This window comes from Falco biarmicus, chromosome 1, assembly GCF_023638135.1.
Source record: "Falco biarmicus isolate bFalBia1 chromosome 1, bFalBia1.pri, whole genome shotgun sequence".
Lineage (NCBI taxonomy): Eukaryota > Metazoa > Chordata > Aves > Falconiformes > Falconidae > Falco > Falco biarmicus.
The window spans coordinates 40,827,299-40,847,709 of NC_079288.1; the positions used below are offsets into that span (position 1 = coordinate 40,827,299).

Genomic DNA, 20,411 nt, shown 5'->3' on the forward strand with positions numbered 1-20,411 from the left:
GTGTCACTTACCACCCCGTGCAACAGGCGCACCAAAGATAGTAAGATGAAAATTCTGTGCATTTTTATTTGTGTGTGTGCATACACATATCTGCTCACATACACAGCCCTCTACTCCCCACCCCCCAGCAGGTAGGTTATCAGTGGGTAGCCGGAGGGGACACGACACTTCTTTGCACATGTACAGACATTAACAACGCTTCCCGTGACACTTCAGTTGTAGGAGGGAAGTATGAAATGTAAAATTAAGTACATACATAACTTTTACAGTATTGTGACTTCCCATCTCAAACATATTGAGACTATTCTTCAGTGGCATAATCACTGTGCACACACACACACGCTGCATTTGTGTCAGTAAGGCCTGGGCAAATTAGTGATTTGACAAATTAGAGTCATGGTGTCAACCCAACTACTTAGCACCACGCCTATACACTAACCAGTGTGCCACTTTTAGCTACTAATTTATTTTTTAATAGAAAGCAGGGTAACTCTGTATTTTTAACATGACACTTAGCTAACTAAAAAAAACCCCAACGCAACTAACCTCCTGCACCTTTGTAAGTGAGCTTTTGGCCAAGAAAACAATTCAGGCAATATCAATGTGATTTAGTTTCTCCACAGGCTCGGCCTGGAAGAGCTTTCTTTGCAATCATGAACAATCAAATAGCTACATAAATTGCTGGGGTTTTTTTAATAGCTGAAGTAAATCTATTGTTAGGATGCAATACAGCTGGACTAATGCACGTTATATAACACAGTTAAAAAAAAAAAAAAATTCCTTGACCAAACCAAAACCAAAGTTTTTTTACAAAGTGAAAGGCAAGGGCCTGGTGGTGGTGCTGGGGGGGTGGAGGGGTGGGGTTGTGTGTGTCTGTCCATGTACATACCAGTATTATACATTTAAATATTAAAAAAAGAAAGCAAAGCATAATAACGGTAAAAAAGGACAAAGTACTAGAGTGCTAATATCAGGCTCCTGGCTCTGTAACAAACTTCAATCAAAAGGGCAAAGGTGCCGTGTGACAGCTGAGGGACCCAGGTGGAAAACGGCAGCTGCATGCACAGCAACTTCCCTACCACACGGATTTGGCTTTAACATGGTATTAGGCAATTATTCATCATAGGACTGATTTCTCCAGAATGACAAAAATATAATTTACATTAAATTATTAAAAATTACGAAACTAAACTAAAAAAAAAATATCCCCAAAACCAAAGGAAAAAAACCACGAACCCTTTAAAGTAAAACTGTAGGAATTTGGGAGCTAAAAAAGTTGTTCAAGACTACAGCACCTGCTGCATCAAAAACCCCTGACCAAATAAAACCCTTACGAAAAAGCCCATACACTTGGTAACACAGCAGTTACGGTTGGGCTGGTTGTTTTTCTCTTAAAGAATGACACACACACCCCCTCCCCTGCACCCCCAGCCAGTTGTCTGGAATATCACTGAATGACAGTCATTTGTGTAAAGGAGCTCTTTCTAATGTCCAGCTCATTGGAAATAGGCTTAATTATAAAGAGCTAAGTAAGCCTTTTTTAAAAAGAATAATTTCTAAAATAGGAATGCTCTCCCACAGCGGAGAGCTATCGCACCAAATAATCAAACTTAGAGAGAGAGACACACACATGAAAATACATTCCGTTCAGAAAGCCCAGAGAAAAACTGTATTTTATGTGCCCTTAGTAAGTGGATGCCACTTTTTTTTTTCTAAAAAACTTTGAAAAGAACAAAAATCTAATTAAAAAATTATGTTACAAAAGGCACTATTAAGCCTGCAAAAGCATTAAGTGCAGTTTTTTCGGTTTGTACCAAATCAGGAACCTACTGAATGGTGTGCAGTTTGTGTAGAGAGTCACTGCAGCATGCAACGGCCATCAGGCCATCAGCGCTGGGAACGGGCCGCCTGCCCCACTGCCCCAGCGGCACCCAGGGCGGCTGCGGGCTCCCTCGCGTACCGTGTGCCAGCCCCGACTGCAAACCCAGCCCTTCTTACCAGCACAGCCTCGGCACATTCTCATTTTCTCCTCAGATTTACCTTGTAACCATTGATAGGTTTTTCTTTTTTTTTTTCTTTTTTTTTTTTGTTTCTTTTTTTTTTTTTTTTTTTTTTTTTTACTAAAGAGCTATCAACACCCGAGACCTCTGTTTCTGGCAGCTGCCTTGCAAGCTTGCCATGGAAAACTCTTTGAGTTTTGAAACGAGTTCCTCACTCTCAGCATCGTGCTGTCGAAACAAGTCATTCTTACAGAAGGCTAAAGAATAAAATTATTGACTGCTGTAACAAAAACTCATTACCACATCAAGACTAGAGACATAGTAAAAGCTTAGATTTCAATAAAAATATTTTTAGTCCTTACTCCTCTCTCTCTTTACAGCCAGGAAATAAGGACCCACATCATGGGTCACTACCACTAAGATATTACAAAGGACCGTTAAGGTATCTTGCTGGTAAATTCACTGAAATTATTGCTGATGTGCTTCTGTGTAATAACTATTAAAATCTGCTAATGTTAAAAGCTTCTGTGGGAAAAAGACCAGCTAATTTTTACATATTTTTTAATCTTCAAACTAACATTTAAAGGAATACTAGTCATTTCTATAGTGCCCCTTTACTAAAGCACTCAGTATATCACGGCATTTTTAACATCCTCAGAACAAGCAAAGACTGAAGGATTTCTGTGTAAATATATGCATATGTACACACATGTATGTAACTGCGTGTGTGTGTGTGTGTGTATTCCACTGTCTGCCCGCCCTGCTGGCTCTGACCACTGCCCTTGTTTACACACAGGTTTTCACACTCGCACTCAGCACTGGAAATGGGTCACCTCCTCGCCCAGGCTTTGTTTCAGGCTTTTCACCTTGAGCATTCCCCCTGCAAGTGGAAGAACATTTTACTTCTTGCCCTCAGCTCCCTCCGTAGGATCTCCCTGCGCTGGTGCGGTGCTCCCTCCAGACTGTCCAAGCAGAAGAAACACAATTGAGGGCTAACGGGTTCATCACGATAATGACAACTGGTGACAGTAAATACCACCATTTCTAGGGAAAGGTTGCCTTACTGGCAACAAGGGTTAATTCATAGCTACTGGACAACTGCACTGACTGTCGCTAACTTCTTGCGTATCACCAGTAATCTATCCTGAATATGGCATAAAGACATATATTCTTTTTTTTTTTTTTTTTTAACATACAGTTGTCCTCAATTGAGGAAAAATAAATAGCCAAATACAAACCTCATGTCACTTCAGTAACATTGTCGTTTTTTCCTCCACTCTAACAATGAAAATATAATTGAAGTTCCAGGAAGATGAATTGTATTTCAGTGGGCAGGAGGCTCTGAAAAATGGCGCAGTTTTAACAGCCTGTGGTTGACACAAGCCGGACTGTAGCGCCCGGGACTCCCAGGGTCTGCAGAGAACGAGGCGGCACTGCTGTATTTTCCTGGACTTCCTGGTACGGGGCTGTTTCTTCCTGAAGCATGTGGAAGGCCAGCAGCCATGGTTTGGGACTTAAATCTTGCCTTCAGCGCTGGACTTGGCCAACTGAAAGAAACGAGAAGCCGTTTTGTGTTTTGATAAGAAAGCTGCAATAAGGAGAGCAGTGCTTTTGCTCAGTACCGCTGGTGGACCTCAGAAATAATGCACCAGCAGGGGAAAATCTTAACTGATAAGAGATGGGTCCAAGAAGAACCAGCGACAGCGCACGGTGTTACATGCAGACATGCTCCCTCGTCAGTAAGACGTCATTTGCCCCAAAATAACCGTTAAGAAAAGAAGGGGCGCTTGTGAAGCAACGGGTCAATTTTAGTCCACCGCCCCCTTTAGAAAAGGGCATCGCGGCCGAAGCTGACCTGACCTGGGTCCGCGTGCAGCTGCTGCTGTGGCTGAGTGCGACTTCCCCTCGCCTTTTAAAAATAGTATCGGTGTTCGGGTGCCACAGCAGTAATACCATTTTTCTGTATATTAAGTGTCAGGCTTTTCTTAAGTCAATGAGAAATAGTATCTAAAATTTATTCAAAAGCAAAGTATTTCCTTTGTTAAATTAAAAACACTTTTCTGTAAAAAACTTTCTTTTTTCTCTAAATCTTATCTTGAACAAGACAACTAAGACAATAAAGAATGCAGAATAACCAAAGGCTGATTCTAGCATCAGTTCTTTCTTTTATAAGTGAGGCAATTTCTTAAGACGAGCCACCACAGAAAACATGCTATAAACTGAAGATATTTTACAAGGGTTTTAAAAATAGGTAAAAAAACCCCACCCCACCCCCAGCTATGAAAGACATGCACTCACACAGCTTATTGAAAAGCTTTTGAAAATAACTGTCTCTTGAGAGACTTGCTGGTATCTACTGTTAGATCTCACTTTTGCAGTCAAAACCTGACACACGGAGCACTCTCGGGTGTCACTTTGCCTGTGGCAGAGGTAGCACTGACAGCGTACGGGGCCTGACCGAGCAAGCCTTGGCACCACGAATAGCTAACAAGAGTTGAATATTTAAAACAAGGGGTTTGTGAGCAGCGTTCTGCAGCTGACCTGCTGAAGATTTTATTTCAACTCATTCGACTGAATTTGCGGAAATACCTTTGCCTGTCAGAGGAGGAGTACGACTCCACTGCTTGTTTCCATTTGAAAATGGTCGGGTATTTCTGTGGATCGATCTCTACTGCTTCTATGGCTGCGAAGACATCGCTGTCCAGCTTCGACGGCCACTCCCTAGAATATAAAGAGAACTATGGATTTGTTCAGGCCATAAAAACATCCCAAACCCAAAACATTTATTTTTGATATAAGCAAACAAATTGCCTGTGCTCCTCCATAAGCAGTTTCTCTATGAACTTTTTCCTGCAGGCCCACACATAAATGACTCTCCGTTATTAGACAGCAGTCTCATAAAATAGAAGTTCTGAAAATTTAATCTGAGGATATCCCAAGAGTGTAGTAAACACTTTGTTACTCTAAGTCAGGCTCATCCCGAAGTCACTAGCCTGTCGGATGAACGGTAAACAGCAAAGCTAACTGAAACTGTTTGGTAACAAAGACTTTTCTTCTCCTGTTTTAGAGAATGTATTCAGTTACCTAGTTGCAAGAGAACTGTACAAGCCACTGTACAAGCAGTGAAGCATTTAAGATGATCATTCAAGGCTGAGCGCACCTAGTGTTGCTTAGTATCCCATCATCTCAACCTTGCTGTTAATGATATAAAAAACATTGTGTTTTGCATACAGAAACCAAAAGGCAAATAAATGTTAAGGCAGACAATTCTTACCCGAGCAGGAATGACTGCTTAGGATTGTCATTTGTGGATGAAACCTTCAAAATAAATTTCTGGGAAGAAAGTTCTTGACGTTGTTGTGCCTCGTTAGTCCGAATTCCAGATTCCACGGACAGTCTCTCCTCTAGTGGTATTCTCTGTTCTGTCCTTAGCTTGGTCTCTCCAGGTTCACCTGTAACACTTGGCTCAGAACTTGCCGGAGAAACTGCATAGCAGGTCTTATCCAGATGGTCCTTGGGCATTCTCACCTGACTCATTCCTTCAGCCAGAATTCTCTTGTGCTCAGTTTTTCCAGCCATTTTATTGGCTTCTCCAGCACCCTCTTGTTCTTGGAACGACAGGCTTTGAAATTCTGACATTAAATTGCAAACAGGTAACACACAGCATTCATCTCCATCATGCAAATTCGTTCTGTCACTAATTACCCTTTCACTGGACACAGGATTACAAAATCCATTTTTGCTGGAAGAAGCTGCCTTTTCATAGTGCCTGGGGTGGTCCGACGTCTCTATGATGTTTGCTGTACGCTCCATCGACAAGATATCGCACTCAGCATCTCCAATAGCGTCAATGCTGGGTTCTTTGGACACAATAGGTTGGCTGATATTCCGTGCTGCATTTTGTCTGTTTTTAATTTCTTCTAAGCTCATGTCATCATCCTCCTCATCCAAAAATGCGCCAACAGAAATAGAATTGCAGCACTTTTTACTCTTGCCTGTAAACAATTTTAAGAAGAGCAACACATAAAAAGACTTTCAACAGAACGCCAATCAAATAAAGTAGGACGCTTTACGCTATTTCTTGAAGCCCTTTCTACATTTTTTACACAACAGCATGAACTAACCTAACTAAAGCTACAAATGCAAAATGACAGCATTACGGCTCTACCTTTTTTGCAAATAACCTTTTATATCCATCTGAGAACTGTATTTCCTACACTCCCCACCTCAGTCCTTCACCAGCAACAAAGGACAAAGTCATGATGAAGCAGAATAGAGCAGGAAAATGGTACTAGTCCAGAACAGCTTAAGTTTGTATCTCGTTCAAAGCACAAAGGCTGACGACGAGCCCGATGACTATCCTTCAGGGTCCTGGCAGGCCAGGTTTATCCCGGAACCAGAGCCCCTTCAGATCCAGAATCGCACAGGAGAGAAGGAGCACAAAGATTGGGGACTAGCGTGTGCCTTCCATAAACACATGGCAAGCAGTGGCCTAAAAAGCTTTCCTGGATTTTGTTCAGTGTGTCTTTCACCCTCAGCTATAAAGAATTACTCTTTTATTTTAACAAGTTATTTATTCCATATTTGTGGATTACAAAATTCTATACTCAAGACAAATTCCCAAGTGCTCTGAGTAAAGACATACTGAAGATAGAGGCTTCCTTACAGAAATTTCATCTGGGGGCTACAGTCAAATGAAGTACTTTGTATGAAAGATAAAGAACATCTAACGAGGTCTGTTCTAATCCTCCTGCATTCGCAGTGTTGTTAGCTACTTTTTCAATAGCACAATCAGGCTGTTTGGATAACATTAATAACAGCAACCACAACAGGGAAATACTACTTCCCCTGGGCACCGTGCTTTTTTGCTCCCTCTTCTCCCTAGGTACAACCTGTTGTTTATAGCATTTTCCCTTTTCTTACCAGAAGGATGTGGAGTTTTATATCTATTGCAGGTTTCATTTTCCCCTGTTTCTTGCTGAGCCTTTTCGCTCATTTCCCGATGACTCAGGTACTCTTCTAATTTTTGCAACCCCTCCTGGGAAGACAGATCAACAAAACAGCCCAGAAATTCCCAGTATTCAACCCACGGGAACCCCAGTTCATGAGCTAACTCCCTGCAATAAATAAAATAAAACGAATCATTTGTGAAGACATAATTATTAGTTTGACAATAACTTTTCTGAACACATATTATCGGCTATTAATAGGAGTACAAACGTGCAACTAGGCAACACAATTTCGCAACAATCAACAGTCTACAAAAGCCATGTACACATCCTTAGCAAACACAGTATCATCTGGTTCCTTCTAGAACATTGCTCAAATTTAATCTACTATTCTTACACTTAACACCACACATATTGCTATTTTCAAGCTGACTATCTAAACATCAGCTGGAGATGAACCCCCACTGATGCAGGCGTAATGTGACCGATTCTCCATTCGGTAGCTTTTTCTATGTGGGAATGGGAGAAGGTAGGAAGACATGAGCAGTTCTTTTAAAGGAAGAACTCTAATCTGCTTTTAAGAAAGTATGTTTTTTCTGTGTCTTGCCGATACACGGTATTTTAACAGCAAGGACACATACCACAACACACAGCTTCACAGACCAGCACACTGGTATTAGGATCTTTTTGTTCTGCACTTTTTGACAACCTCTCGATTTGACAGCAAAAGTAGGCTATGCATCATTTTACAAGTCCATGTTTGAGAAAAGCTATCTATACCCACCATCAGTAACAGTTAAAATAGCTTTCTCAGCTTTGGAAATAAAGCTAGGTCTCACATTGTAGCCATTTGGTTTACACAAAAACACAGTTAAAATCCAACTACAATATACTTCATAAAGTATTTCTGCCAGTAACTTTTGCCCCAAGATACTGATCGGTAAGCAGTAACTGTACTCTCAGCACAAGTCTTTTGCTCTTGCACTGCAATTTGTCTTTGCAATTGCACTGTTGCTAATTTTTCATACTGATACTCTTTTAGATACCTTCCAACTCTTTCGACACCCCTCTCCAGATCAGATTTCTTGACATTATGAAAGAAGCCAGCTCTCTCTCGAGGTGGAGTCTTCCAAAGCCTGCGAAATTCTTCAGCCTTTAAAAAAAACAGAAATAATTAAAAAAACCTACCCCCACAGAATATGAAGTTAACTCAGTGCTGGCTAAATGTCTGCCTATAGGTCTAGAAGACATATAGCTGTGTGCCATCCTCATCTAAACAACTGAAGTTCTGCCACAAGTATTGCTCAACTCTAGCTATGAAAAATCTCATCTTGGATCTAAAGTTACTCCTCCCAGTATTACTGGTTACTTTGATCTCATAACTACTTATTAAAAGAGTAATACCATAACGTAAAGCCATCTTAAAGTAAACTGTACAGATGCCAATGCTGCCTGGTTTTAATTTGTGTACAGCAGAAAACAGAAGTATGTCTTGTAATTTTGCCATGGTCACTGGTTTCTAGGATGCAAAGGTATTATTTTTATATGTATATATTTAATTCCACAGGCTTACTGCCATTATTAGAATTTTTTTTCTGGCTATTTCCAAGTTTGAATTTGACCTCCTAAAGGGAGTCAACTAATGGATTTTTGCAAACTCCCAAACTCTCTATGACAAGAATCAGCAATAATGACTAAGAATTACATTCAGACATTAAAAGTATCTGTCAGCAATCAAAATCATGCACTGTTTGCATCCTAAGTAAAATTTTTCAGAGCATAAAATTTATTTACACTTCTGTCAGGTGAACAGAGAATTGACAAACAAGCTCATTTAGAAGAAAAAGCATTAAGCAATTTGGTAAAACTCAGTCCTGAAGAATTCAAGCATCAGTCGATCGGAAGTCCTCAACTGCATTTATTCACCTTTTCTAAAGCTGTCATACTTCCCGCATGTTCATATTAAACAAAGGAGTCAAAGAATGCCTGTAAGTTTATAATGGATTTAACTGGTATCTAAGTATCCTTCCTAAAAATGGAAGGGTTTGCTTTTCTACTACAGAATCAATACTTTTCCAAAACCACCCCAACACCTACTACCTGGTCATCAGTTTTCCCATTTAGAAAAATATATTAATTCAACAAACAGAGGTGATAAACTGCTTCTAACATCCAATGTCAATTTCTAGAAATGAGATAAAGACATAGTCAAGAATTTTTTAAACCCGTTTCGTAGCCACATGGAAAGCCTTTGTTTCAGATTAGCAAGTTAGAGCAATTATCTGTAAGACAATGAAAGGTCTGTCAAAGAGTGCTCTTTGAATAGATTCCAATAGGAAAAAGAAAACAACTTTCTTTTTGATACCAGAGGTTTCTGTTTTCAGCAATAAAATATATTTACACGTTTCTGTGTGTCTCCTTCTCTATAGGAAGATCCACCTCTTCAAGAAAAAGGGCTCCAAAATCTGTAACAGGAGCAAACTACACCACACAATGAACCATGCGTGGATCTTCTAATGGTTCTTCATTAATAAAAAGGATAAAAATAGGCATTAAGAGTCGTACAAAGCTCTCTCCTTACCTTTGAGGGGCTCATGGGGCCTGCGAAAGCTCTTATCGACAACACTGGGTCTTTGGGGCTGCCAGTATATTTAGGTAAAGTTCTCTGGGGGCTGTCATCTATCTGATCGGGTGACCACGGCGCACCTATTACAGGAGCTGAGGAATTGTCCTCTGCTCTCAACAGTGGTACGTAGTATCGACCTAAAATAAATAATACAAAACTTTCTTAAGAACTTTGCTACATTAGCCTGCTGCTTCTTCCTAGAATATCAATACACCGTGCGCTTAAGCATCTGACTTTATTTCATGAATAAAACTACTTGTAATTCAAACTCACTGTTTCAATATTGCTTGCTTGCTTACAGACTGTATTTTAGTACATCTCCCTTCCCTCTCAAATACAAAAATACCTGCAGTGATCCATATATCCCTTCGCTAAGGGTCTTCAACAAATTTCAAAACCTGCTTTTGCAAATGCCTAAACCCACACATGACAAAACAGCGAGAAGTTCTGTGTCACAGAAATTACACGACTCCCCAGCGTGGGCAAATAAATCTCGTGCTCTGTAAAGGTCTTTTGTTTGCTTTTAGATTGAACTTTCTGCTTCAGGCTGGCGGAACAAAATAAGGGCCGTGCCTACACCACAGAGCCATGAGGATAACCTCGTGACCACACAGGAAGGGCTCTGGCCACGTAGTTTACAAGACAAAAAGTTTTAGGTCCCTTGTCAGTTTTAGAGCTCCTCTTTGGTTTTCACAGCACTGTACAGTAGCACCATTTACAGCCAGGAACACTACAGAAAGCAAACAGAAGACAGCCAAGAGCAAAATACAGGCCTGATACAGTACAACACACTGAATACAGACCTTTCAAGTATTCTCTTAGTTTTTCTTTCAATTCTGCAGATTTATTCTTGCTTCTTTCACAAACGACCTGTTAATATAATTTGTTTGTTAAAAAAGCATAAGACATCAATCTCAAATCAATTGCAATGTGTGTTCTTTTTGAATAGTCCCGTTACTGGCCCCTACCCAGTACTTCTAATGTGCAGCAGAACAAACCACTAATATATATCCACATCCATAAAATGTATGCTGTCAAGAAAAGGCAGTGAATCATAAAATCTAGAACTTCTCTCCAGACACAATTAACATAAAATATTTTTAATGTTAATCAAAGATTTACAGTCTAATGATGACACTAGTGTCTTACTACAAGCCTTCTATCAACAACAGGCAGTATGTTTGAACTTGAAAAATATTGATTAGGCATAACATTTGGGGGGTTGTTGTGGACATGGAGAGACTTACTTCTGCTGGAGTTTGATCATACTTGTTTCTTGGATTTTTTACAATAGCGGGGTGTGAGGTAAGCACATTAACAACGTCCAAATTCCCAAACTTGCAGGCAAAATGCAGTGGAGTATCAAATCCCTGCAGAGGGGAAAAAGGGAGAAATTCACATGCACTTGGAATCATGATAAAGTCAATCCCACGTATTTTATTTTGAGACCCACAAAACTCATAAATGAAATGTCCCCTTCTATTCTCTTTTCTTCTCCCTTACGCATCCTTAACACCTTCCAGTTGTTTCCATAATATTAATAAACTGGCAAATATTCAAATCTTACCATTTTATCTGGTGTATTAAGGTAAAGGTCAACAATATACTGGATGCGATTCTTCAACATAGTGTCATTATCATCTGGATACATAAGTCGCATAAATTCAGGATTTTCCAAAGTGTCCAGTAATAACTGGCAGATACCAGGTTGATTCTCCTTGGCAGCAACATGCATGACATTGTACCGACACCCTTCCTGGAAAAAAAAAAAAAAAAAAAGGCAAACATTAGAATGAACTGAAATCTAAACAGCTTTCTTACACCCATACGCTTAACTGATTTAACAGTGAAAATACAAAGGTTCCCACAATGAGTCTTTCATTTACATTTTTGTTTCTTAATATTTTATCAGGAAAAGATATTTACAAAACTACGTTCAGAACTATTCACATAACAGTGAATTATATGATATCGTAAAGACATGCATTTTTATACCTACATTATTCTTACAATTAACAAAATTATTTTTACACGCAGCTATAGTCCTTTTTTTCACATCTTGGGAAAAAAATGTGGCAAAAAAGCTATATTAAAATAGTGCAGAATAAAAGGAGATCAGAAGTTCAATGTGCAAAAACAGCAGGAAAATGGGTGTGTATACATCAAATCCAGTTTGCTGTAACATACTGCATACAAAATTCCAACAACTTCACAAAGCTGGTCTGATAGAAGTCATTTGTCAAAGTAAGATCGCCAGCGTCTACGGACCAATACCTTACAGGTGGACTGCAGATGCAGAGCACGTTTTGAAGTGGAATGGTGGTGCTTAGGTAGGCAGTGCTGTAGGAACACCTCGTTACAGCCTAGGCACTGCCCCGTTCCTTACAATTATTCTGTTTATTGGAGGAGATCAATACTGCATGAAGACAAGAGTATTCTTTCACTACTGGATAAAACTATTCTTCCCCTAAAGAATTGCATACTTAGAGTCTTTAGCTCTTCTGAGGCAAAGCCAGCTCTCAGTTATGATGGGTGACTTACCCAAGACAGATAACTGCCGTGTTTCTCTTAGCTTTCACCTACTATCAATGAACAGTCAGAAACTTTGCACTAGGGGAGACAAGGTATCCCGAAGGAAGAGTAGGAAACAACATTCCTTCCAGTTCTGCTTGTCAGGCCTCAAAGCTGAGTCACTAAACCAGAAACTGGGGTTTTCCATTTTAGTTTTTTTACCTGTACAACTGTTGGATTGTCTCCCGACCCAATCAGATAGCGCGGGTTACTCCAAATAAGTTCTGAAAACGTTGCTATATCTCCTTTCTCGACAGCTTTCCGAAGTTTAGCAGTAAGATCTTGAGTACGTGGACTTTTGTAACTGTTGGCTCTCTCCTTGTTAGCAGTTTCAGTCTCGGGGGAGCACAAGCCATCTATCAAAACACAAGTAACATGTTTCTAGATACATTCTTCTCAGTGATCACTATTTTCATGCCCAGACAAAAAATAAGCTTTTAATCTAAAATATGTATTAACTTTGGGCTCTTTAATGTACAGAGGTAAAAAAAATTGAGGCCAATGACAAGACATTTAAAAATACTAGTAGTTAGTAATAGGGAGGGAGGAGAATATAACTTAATCATCTTGTAAAACTGTTTCAGACTTCAGTAAGGACTAGTGAATTTTAGTTACCAACTTGCTTCCATCCAAACTTAAAAGCAAAATTCAACAAGAAATAAGAATTTTCTGAATATTAAAACTGCTTTTGCAGCTCTATGACTACTGAGTCCTTTTAGCTACTGGGAACACTGTGAAATATGATCAGTGTTTACCATTTTACTTCTGAACTCACGAACTGACTTAACAATTAAGTACAGTTTTAATATACTGTGCAATTTTATCAGTGTCTTACTAAACCTGAAAAACCTGAAGTCCATGAGTAAAATCAAATCCTACCAAATATAATCATGGACTACTAAGCAACACATCTATGCAGGCCATTACCAACATTTCAGTTTTAGAAGAATAGCAACATCTTTTTGTGTAGAATTCATGCAAACCAGAACAATGACAACTGCTTTTAAAAGTAACCAGTTCATCGTAACACAGACCATAGAAACCATACACTGAAGGCCAAACCTTATGCTTTAAAACACAAAAAGCAGTCTTTCCATAGGTTGCTGGGGCTCTGACTTACTTCTGTGGAAGTTCTTTACAAAGGAAATAGCAGGGCTCCAACATACTTCTTTTTTTTATTTCTGTATCTAGACTTTGGTGCTCCTTTCTTGGAAAAGCACATCAATTAACTTTAAGGATGACTTCTCCAGTGACAGTATCATTTTATACAGAAACAGAACCAGATCTGAATTAAAAAAATTAAGATATGCTTTTTATTGCCTGTTTCTAACTTATTTCACAGAAAAAATATAATTAAGTATTGGTTGTCCTATCTATTTATACAGCAATTTTATGTGGTGAGTAAGCTCTAGAGCTATGATCTAACATCTGTTCACAGCTTATCTTAAACACCACCACTCTAAAGGGACTTCATTTATTAAGATGCTTCACCCTTGCAATTTTTTGCTGTTACTAGTGTGTTAGTTATTAAGTTGTTGCTGCTTCTCTCAGAAAAAGTTAACAGACTGTATATCGCATCTACTGTACACAGACGACCACCCTCACTTACCTCTGTTAAATGGTCCCATTTTCACTGGAGACAAACATAAAGAGGACTTGCTTGGAGATGGGAAATAATCACAGATTCCTTTAGCAAATTTCTCAGCATCCTCTCTGTTTGAAAAAGCTTTGAAACGGGAACCCTTAATCATCTTAACTGCTTGGAGAGCTTCCTTTTTATCTTCATAAACATGTATTCTCTCTGCAACAAAGTACAATCAAAGTTAAGCTATTCCAACAATCTCAGATTTGGTCCTAGAAAGAGACTACAAAATTCTTTCAGCTTTGGCCTCAACAAACTGTTTCTCTACCAAACATGGCAAAAGAATCAAAACTCCTTCTAAAATTTCTCTCTCGGATAGAAGAATTTTACACACTCCAGCTAACATCAGGTGGTACGTGTGTACAGTGTTTGGCTGTTTGTACCCATCAGTATCTGAATGTCCCTTTTGAACAGATGGGCCAGCTCCAACAAGCACGTGTTTAACATCCCGACTGAAATGCAAACTCAGAGCTTATTCACCCTGCATTACTCTCCATGTTCTACCGCCCACAGTCAACTATGTAAGTGATCCACTGTCACAACATTAAGACCTCCACACAGAACCTTAGATATTAATCAAATCCTTCTCCTTCCTCTCCTTTTGCATTAATGTTAACTTGTTCAAATTAAGATATCTGAATATACTTTTTATCAGAAAGAATATTTACCACTGCCTCAGAGTAAAAGATCCTTTATGCACTACTGTAATACTGACACTAGGTAATTTAGTAATTCCTTATTGCAGTACTCATCAATATGTGAAGAATGACTGATGCCTCTAGATAGCATTTGACATGAAGATAGAAAAGAAAGTACAAAATCTGTTAGAAAAGATCATTTAAGCTTCAACTGATGACAGTATAAATAGGTCTTCCGTTGTTTATTTGTAGGATTACTTTTTATTCATGAGAGGGATTAAAGGCACAGGATTGTCTATGAGAGTAGCAGTAGGAAATAATTTTCTCCAGCTGAGCTACACGGAGCAGGGGATCCTCATGTCTATCAACTATTATTGCAGAACACCTGGAATGTTTAACTGTTTCTACACCTCAGAAGACCCATTTAGACATGATTGTAAAATGTTTATCGTTGGAAATAAAGGAAATGAATATTTACCATTCCTTGCCAATATGTCATCATAAACTGGACAAACACCATAGAACAGTGGAGGATCTTTGGACAGGCTCCGAGTACTAATTTGTGAATCAATACATCCTGCTCCACAGACCGTAGCTGAACAGTTTGTGTGCATCACGGAGTCTTCTTCTGGAGGGTTCAGACCTACACAGTACCCAAAGTCTACATCTTCGGAAACGCTTCCATGACCGTTGTGATTCACTGCCACAGTTTTCAAACCCGTTTGTGCTTCTGCCTGGCTGCTATCAGATGGGACATTTCCAGAAGCCTCCTCTGATGCAGCAGATCCTTTTTCCTCCAACGCTCCTTGCTGCTCCAACAATGACTGAGCCAATTTTTTTTCAAAAATAAACCTAGTGGTTGAGGTAATAGGCCCACATTTCAGTCCTGCTCTTACAATTTCTTCTCTAAGCTCATCAGGGGTGAGCTGCTTCAATCGGGATAATATTGCATCCATTGTTATTTCACCTATAGGAAAGGTTAAAGACAGAGAGAAAAACTGTAAAGAACAACACTACTTTTTTTCTGCTATTTAAAAACTGTGTTAAAAACAAGGAAAAAAGTGTCTCATAACAATTTCTCTGATTCTGAATAGATTATTGCAGTTGCAGAGAAGACAAAATACTTTTCAAACCAACACATTAAAAACATTTTTAAGCTGTAAGGCTTACACCAAGAGTTACTTTCCTCCTCTCACAACTACTTGAAAGATATGTACAGTTTACATTTTATTCTCATTTGTCCTTTACAAATTTCTTTTAAAGTCAAAAATCAATCCAGAATATTTACGCATGAAAATGTATGACAGGCTGAGAAATACTTGATTCCTGCCAAGAAAGGCACGATCTGTCCACATCACGGAATACAAGAACATGCCGACTAGGTAGCCCCAGTAAGAGATTCCAGTTAGGCAACACCTACAGCTAAAAGCACAACACTCTTTCTATTATTTCCGTAAGAACTTCTACCTGACAAAAGTATAAGGCGTAAGTATGATGCAGCAACCATGGGAGTCTACCTCTGGCTATGATACAAAGCTGGAACTATTTACACAACATGTTGTTTCCCAGCCCCCATTTTGAGAGCAAACACCAGAAGACGAGAACAGCTGATCTTTTCACAGTTCCCTCTCCCACAACAAGTGGGAGCTAGAAGTATTTCTCCATTTTCAAAGGAAAATCCTTCTCCCTGGTATGATACCAGAAGTCCCCCAGGTCACCTAATCCACACACTAACAGCTTGTGCACTGGTCAGCAAGAAGATACTAAAACCAATGCGATGCCAACACAAAATTTCTTACTGTGAAAAACACAACTGAAAAATACAGGATTTGGGCAGCTCAAGAACATAGGAAGCTTTAACGTTATTTCATCAGATACTGCATCCATGTGTCTCCACAAAGGCTGTGACTTTTTCCTGCTGTACACCAGTTTGAAAGAACAGCCTCAGGCCAGGAACGACTAGGCTGTCACATTCCTGGCCTGCTTTCACCCCCTCCTTAAACTGACCCTTCCTTCCTCACCAGCCCTTTTCTGGGTTATACTGGTTTGGATAGGCTTATATGGCATTTTTAGTACTTTATTTTCAATTCCAGGTTTCAGCCTCAGTTTATGAGACTTAAGACTACCAGAACACACATTTGCAGCTTTTCCACATGAACCGATTTCTATTTTTTTAATCACGTTAGATTTGGAATAACAGAACTCCTAATCTTACTCCGTTAGGGAGGAAGCAATCTCCCAGGTAGGAAGTCATTATCACCTGTAATTTTAAGTCAAATTTCCTCAGAAGATCATTTGTGGATGCACTGGCAGTTATGAGGAATGACCATAATTTATGAGCTCTCCTGCTTTATGAGCAGGGTGTGCGAGCAGTCATTAACACGTCAGAACACCCACTCTGATGGGCAAGAACCTTGGTCTCGGACACTAATGTGAGGCTTGGACAGTGAATGGCTGCACCTTAACACAGCAGGGATGCAGCGTTCCAAGTACTGAATCCTAATTACTCATTTTGTTTCAGTGTACAAACTCAGAAATAATTCCAAAATTGCATCTTCATCATAGCCTCACAAATAGTCAAAATCCTTTATTTTTCCACACGTATTGCTAAAATACATCAACAAAATAGACATGACAATTTTGCCTTTTAAATTACGCAAGGATCAAGCTGGTAAAGAACTAAATTTTTCACATATTAAAAAAACCAAACACACAGAGCAGTTTTAAACATTATTATACAGTAGTAAAAGAGCAGTTTAATAACTTTGAGCAACAGTCAATATAACCAAGTAAAATCTTCATTAGAATCTAACTTCAAAAATATTACATTTCTAATACTATGGAAAAATATGTTAATACCAAGCTTCAAGTAGGTTTTCAAACATTATTACAACTTGACAGTTACATGAGTTGGAGGTTTGTCTTCTTGGAGGGCTGCTTCCTTTGAGAGTTGTTTCTTTTTTATGACTGTCCGATTTTAAACATCTTGTGGTTAGAGAACATACCTCAGTCACTGAATATTTCACGAATATTAACAGGAACCTTACTGAAATGATGGGAAATGAAGAGTATTGCAGCTTAAAAAACAAAAAAAAACCTGCAGTAAAGCCACAGCTGATGCTGCTGAGCTACCTCCCCAGAGTATTCTAGTTCCCTTATGATTCCTGAACCTCCAAGCAACCTCACTGTTACAACTATCTGACTTGCTCACAAGACCACAGAGAGAGATGTGAAAGATCTCCTCACATATTTTGGATTCTTAATCCTCTGTTTTTTTAAAATAGATTTGGTGCCAGCATGTTGTAATCAAGGGATAAAACGTGGCCCTGAGGTCAATTATAAAAATATCAAAATTTGCTATTGTAAGGATTTTCTTTGAGACTGCTTAACTAAAAAAACATAACAAAGATGAAAAAAATCAGAGGCAAGGGAGTTTATTGCAGAAACAACCCACTGAAAACACTTCAAGAGTCAACATAACATAAGACCTTAAAGAATTAACTCAGGACATGCTCCTGTTTTTAGGGTTCAGAACCAGCACCATCATTCTGCCGAAGAGCAGACCCTTACATATATGTAATTCACATACATAAGAATACGCAGGCACACACAGAATCTTTCTTCTTAGCTTGTGGTCAAGTCAAAAATGTCGGGACAGTGTGCTTTCTCTGGTATCATGTTTTGATAGAACTTAGCACCTAAGATTTTCTTCCTCATCTATGTAAGAAAAAGCACTTATTTCATGTGTCCGTTGTAACTCAAGCACAACTAAATCAACAACTGAAATGACAAAGCAGACCAACAGTGAAGAAATCAATCTTTGATTTAGGAGCTACTGTTATCGCCGAGAGTTTTCTAAAATAACCTTGCTGTAGAAACAGGGAAAATGTTGGAATAACAACATAGAATTTTCACAAAACATGTGTGTGTTCTGACATCAAGTTTTCAGCTGACACAGATAATAAAAATTTATTAATTTTTAACCACATCACCTATCCTGATCTGTCCAAAACAAAAGGCAGGGCTTGCAAACCTGACAAAGAGCAACTGCCAGTCTTAAGATAGTCCTTCAATCATGTGCTGCATGCAGGTGCAGAAACTGATTATTTGAACCTTAAAATGCATTTTATGTAACTTCAAGTGATGCAGAGCACAGCCACCACTGATGCAGTTACCTTTTCTGGTTCAGCACACAAGGTCTAACAAGTTACCTTCTTTAGTGGCTTTATAAACATCAGTAAGTGCTTTCACAACTACACTTTTGAGACTTCTTCCAAATCAACATCTGGAAGAATGGGTAAGAGATGCATTTTCCCTTGTCTTACCACATCAGCATGAAACAGCAGAATCTGTTTCCAAAAAAATTAAGACTACCACCACGAGAGAACGAACAACTGACTTTTAAGGATCGTGATGTTATTTTATTCCACTACTCATTAAATCCTCCAGTAAATATGTGATGTAACAAAAGAGACTTCTTTTTGTTTGGTTTTTTTTTCTTTTCGAGAGAGGAATTAAGTGAGAGAGCATCCCGCCTTTGGTTGTGCCCCGACTGCCAGGATTTGCCCGTGGCAGCGCCGCCGTGGCTATGCCATCGGGTGCTCTGTGCTGCCTGTTGCCAAACTAGCCAACGGCTAGGGACTGCGCGGCTGAAGGGCCAGCAAGGCGGACCCGGAATAACCTACGGGAAAGCCGCGGCAAGGGCGGGGGAAACCAGGCCGATCCCTCAGGAACGGGGCGACAGCGCGTTCGCAGCCGCGGGAGCGGGCCCCGGCAGGGCGCGGGGGCGCCCATGACAAAGGGGCCCGGGGTGGCGGGGCCCGGCCCCGAGCTCCGCCCGCGGGAGATGCCCGGGCCGCGGCGGCAGGAGGGGCGGGAGGCCGAGCGGCCGCAGGCCTCGCCGGGCGGGGCCCGCTGCCCGCTGCTGATTGGGCCCCCCGCAGGGCCAGAGGCATCCCCCCGCCGCCCCCCGCGTCTCTCACCTGAGCGGCTCCCACGGCGGCGCCGGCTCCCCGCAGAGAGCGGCGGCGAGGAGGAGAGCGGGGCCGGGGAGCAGATGGCGGCCGGCGCCTCGCGGCCGCCCGGCCTCCTCTCCAGCAGCCGCAGCAGCCAGCCCACGGCGCCGATGACCGCGCAGGCGGCCAAGAGCTCCCAGCCCAGCCAGCGGCCGCAGCCGGCTTCCCACAGGGAGCCCCAGCCCCCGGCGGCCCCGACCCACCGCTCCATGCCCCGGCCCACGTCCCGCACGCCGGCACTCCCCGCCCGCCCTGCAGGGACGGTACCTCAGCGGCCTCCCGGCTTCCGTCCCTCCGCCCCGCCGCCGCCTGACGGGCGGGCGCGGCAGCCCCGCCCCGCTGCCTGACGGGATGGCACCGCCCCGCGCGCGGCGCTCGCTGGCGGGAAGGGGGGGCCGCTGCCGGCGCCTGGCGGGAGGGGGCGATGGCGCGCGAAGGGCCGCCCACTCAGCGCCCCCCAGCGGCTTGCCGTTACCCCCCGGGTACCGCTCCCCGCTGCCGGCGGGACGTTTTGCAGCCACCGGGACGGGGCAGGCGGGATCTTGCCGCCCCCCTCAGCCGGGGGAGGTCGCACAAGCCCTGCACGAAGGAAGGCTCACTCCAAGCATTAATCTCAAAACACCACAGCGGCCTTGGCCGAGCTGGCAGAGAAGGGAGACACGCAGGAGGCAGCCCCCAGGGCGCTCGGGCCCGCTCCCAGCTGCAGGCCAGCCCGCCCCTAGGCTACGAGCGCCCTGCCTCCCGGGAGCAGCACACCTGCGCCGCCAGCTGCTTCACATGATGAGACAAAACGGCGGCCCCCGGGGGAGGTGGCAGCGGCCCTTCACTCACCCTGTTCAGTGTGACAAGCAGGGGACAGTGATGTCTCCTCATCACCGCAGCTGGCTAATTCGGAATCCAGCCCACTCTGAGCGATCTCGGGCTGCAGGGGCTGGCAGTGAGACACTCATTATGCTGTTCCGGACCTGTC

General features: G+C 41.6%; 1 protein-coding gene across 2 annotated transcripts; it reads right to left on the bottom strand.

Moving 5' to 3' along the window:
* Positions 1 to 41: 41 nt before the first annotated feature.
* ANKLE2 (ankyrin repeat and LEM domain containing 2) lies at positions 42 to 19,772 on the bottom strand. 2 transcript variants are annotated; one of them, XM_056326756.1, is made up of 13 exons: positions 19,709 to 19,772; positions 14,905 to 15,393; positions 13,756 to 13,947; positions 12,309 to 12,502; positions 11,143 to 11,331; positions 10,823 to 10,945; positions 10,379 to 10,445; positions 9,531 to 9,712; positions 7,996 to 8,102; positions 6,924 to 7,117; positions 5,275 to 5,995; positions 4,590 to 4,721; positions 42 to 3,547 (listed from the first exon to the last, which is right to left on the bottom strand). In XM_056326756.1, the coding sequence occupies exons 2-13, from the start codon at positions 15,380 to 15,382 to the stop codon at positions 3,325 to 3,327; spliced, it is 2,802 nt and encodes a 933-aa protein (XP_056182731.1). In that variant the 5' UTR covers positions 15,383 to 15,393; positions 19,709 to 19,772; the 3' UTR covers positions 42 to 3,324. The 2 variants fall into 2 exon arrangements, with proteins under 2 accessions (XP_056182731.1, XP_056182730.1); XM_056326755.1 differs by lacking the exon at positions 19,709 to 19,772 and adding an exon at positions 19,409 to 19,681.
* Between the last annotated feature and the right edge of the window lie 639 nt (positions 19,773 to 20,411).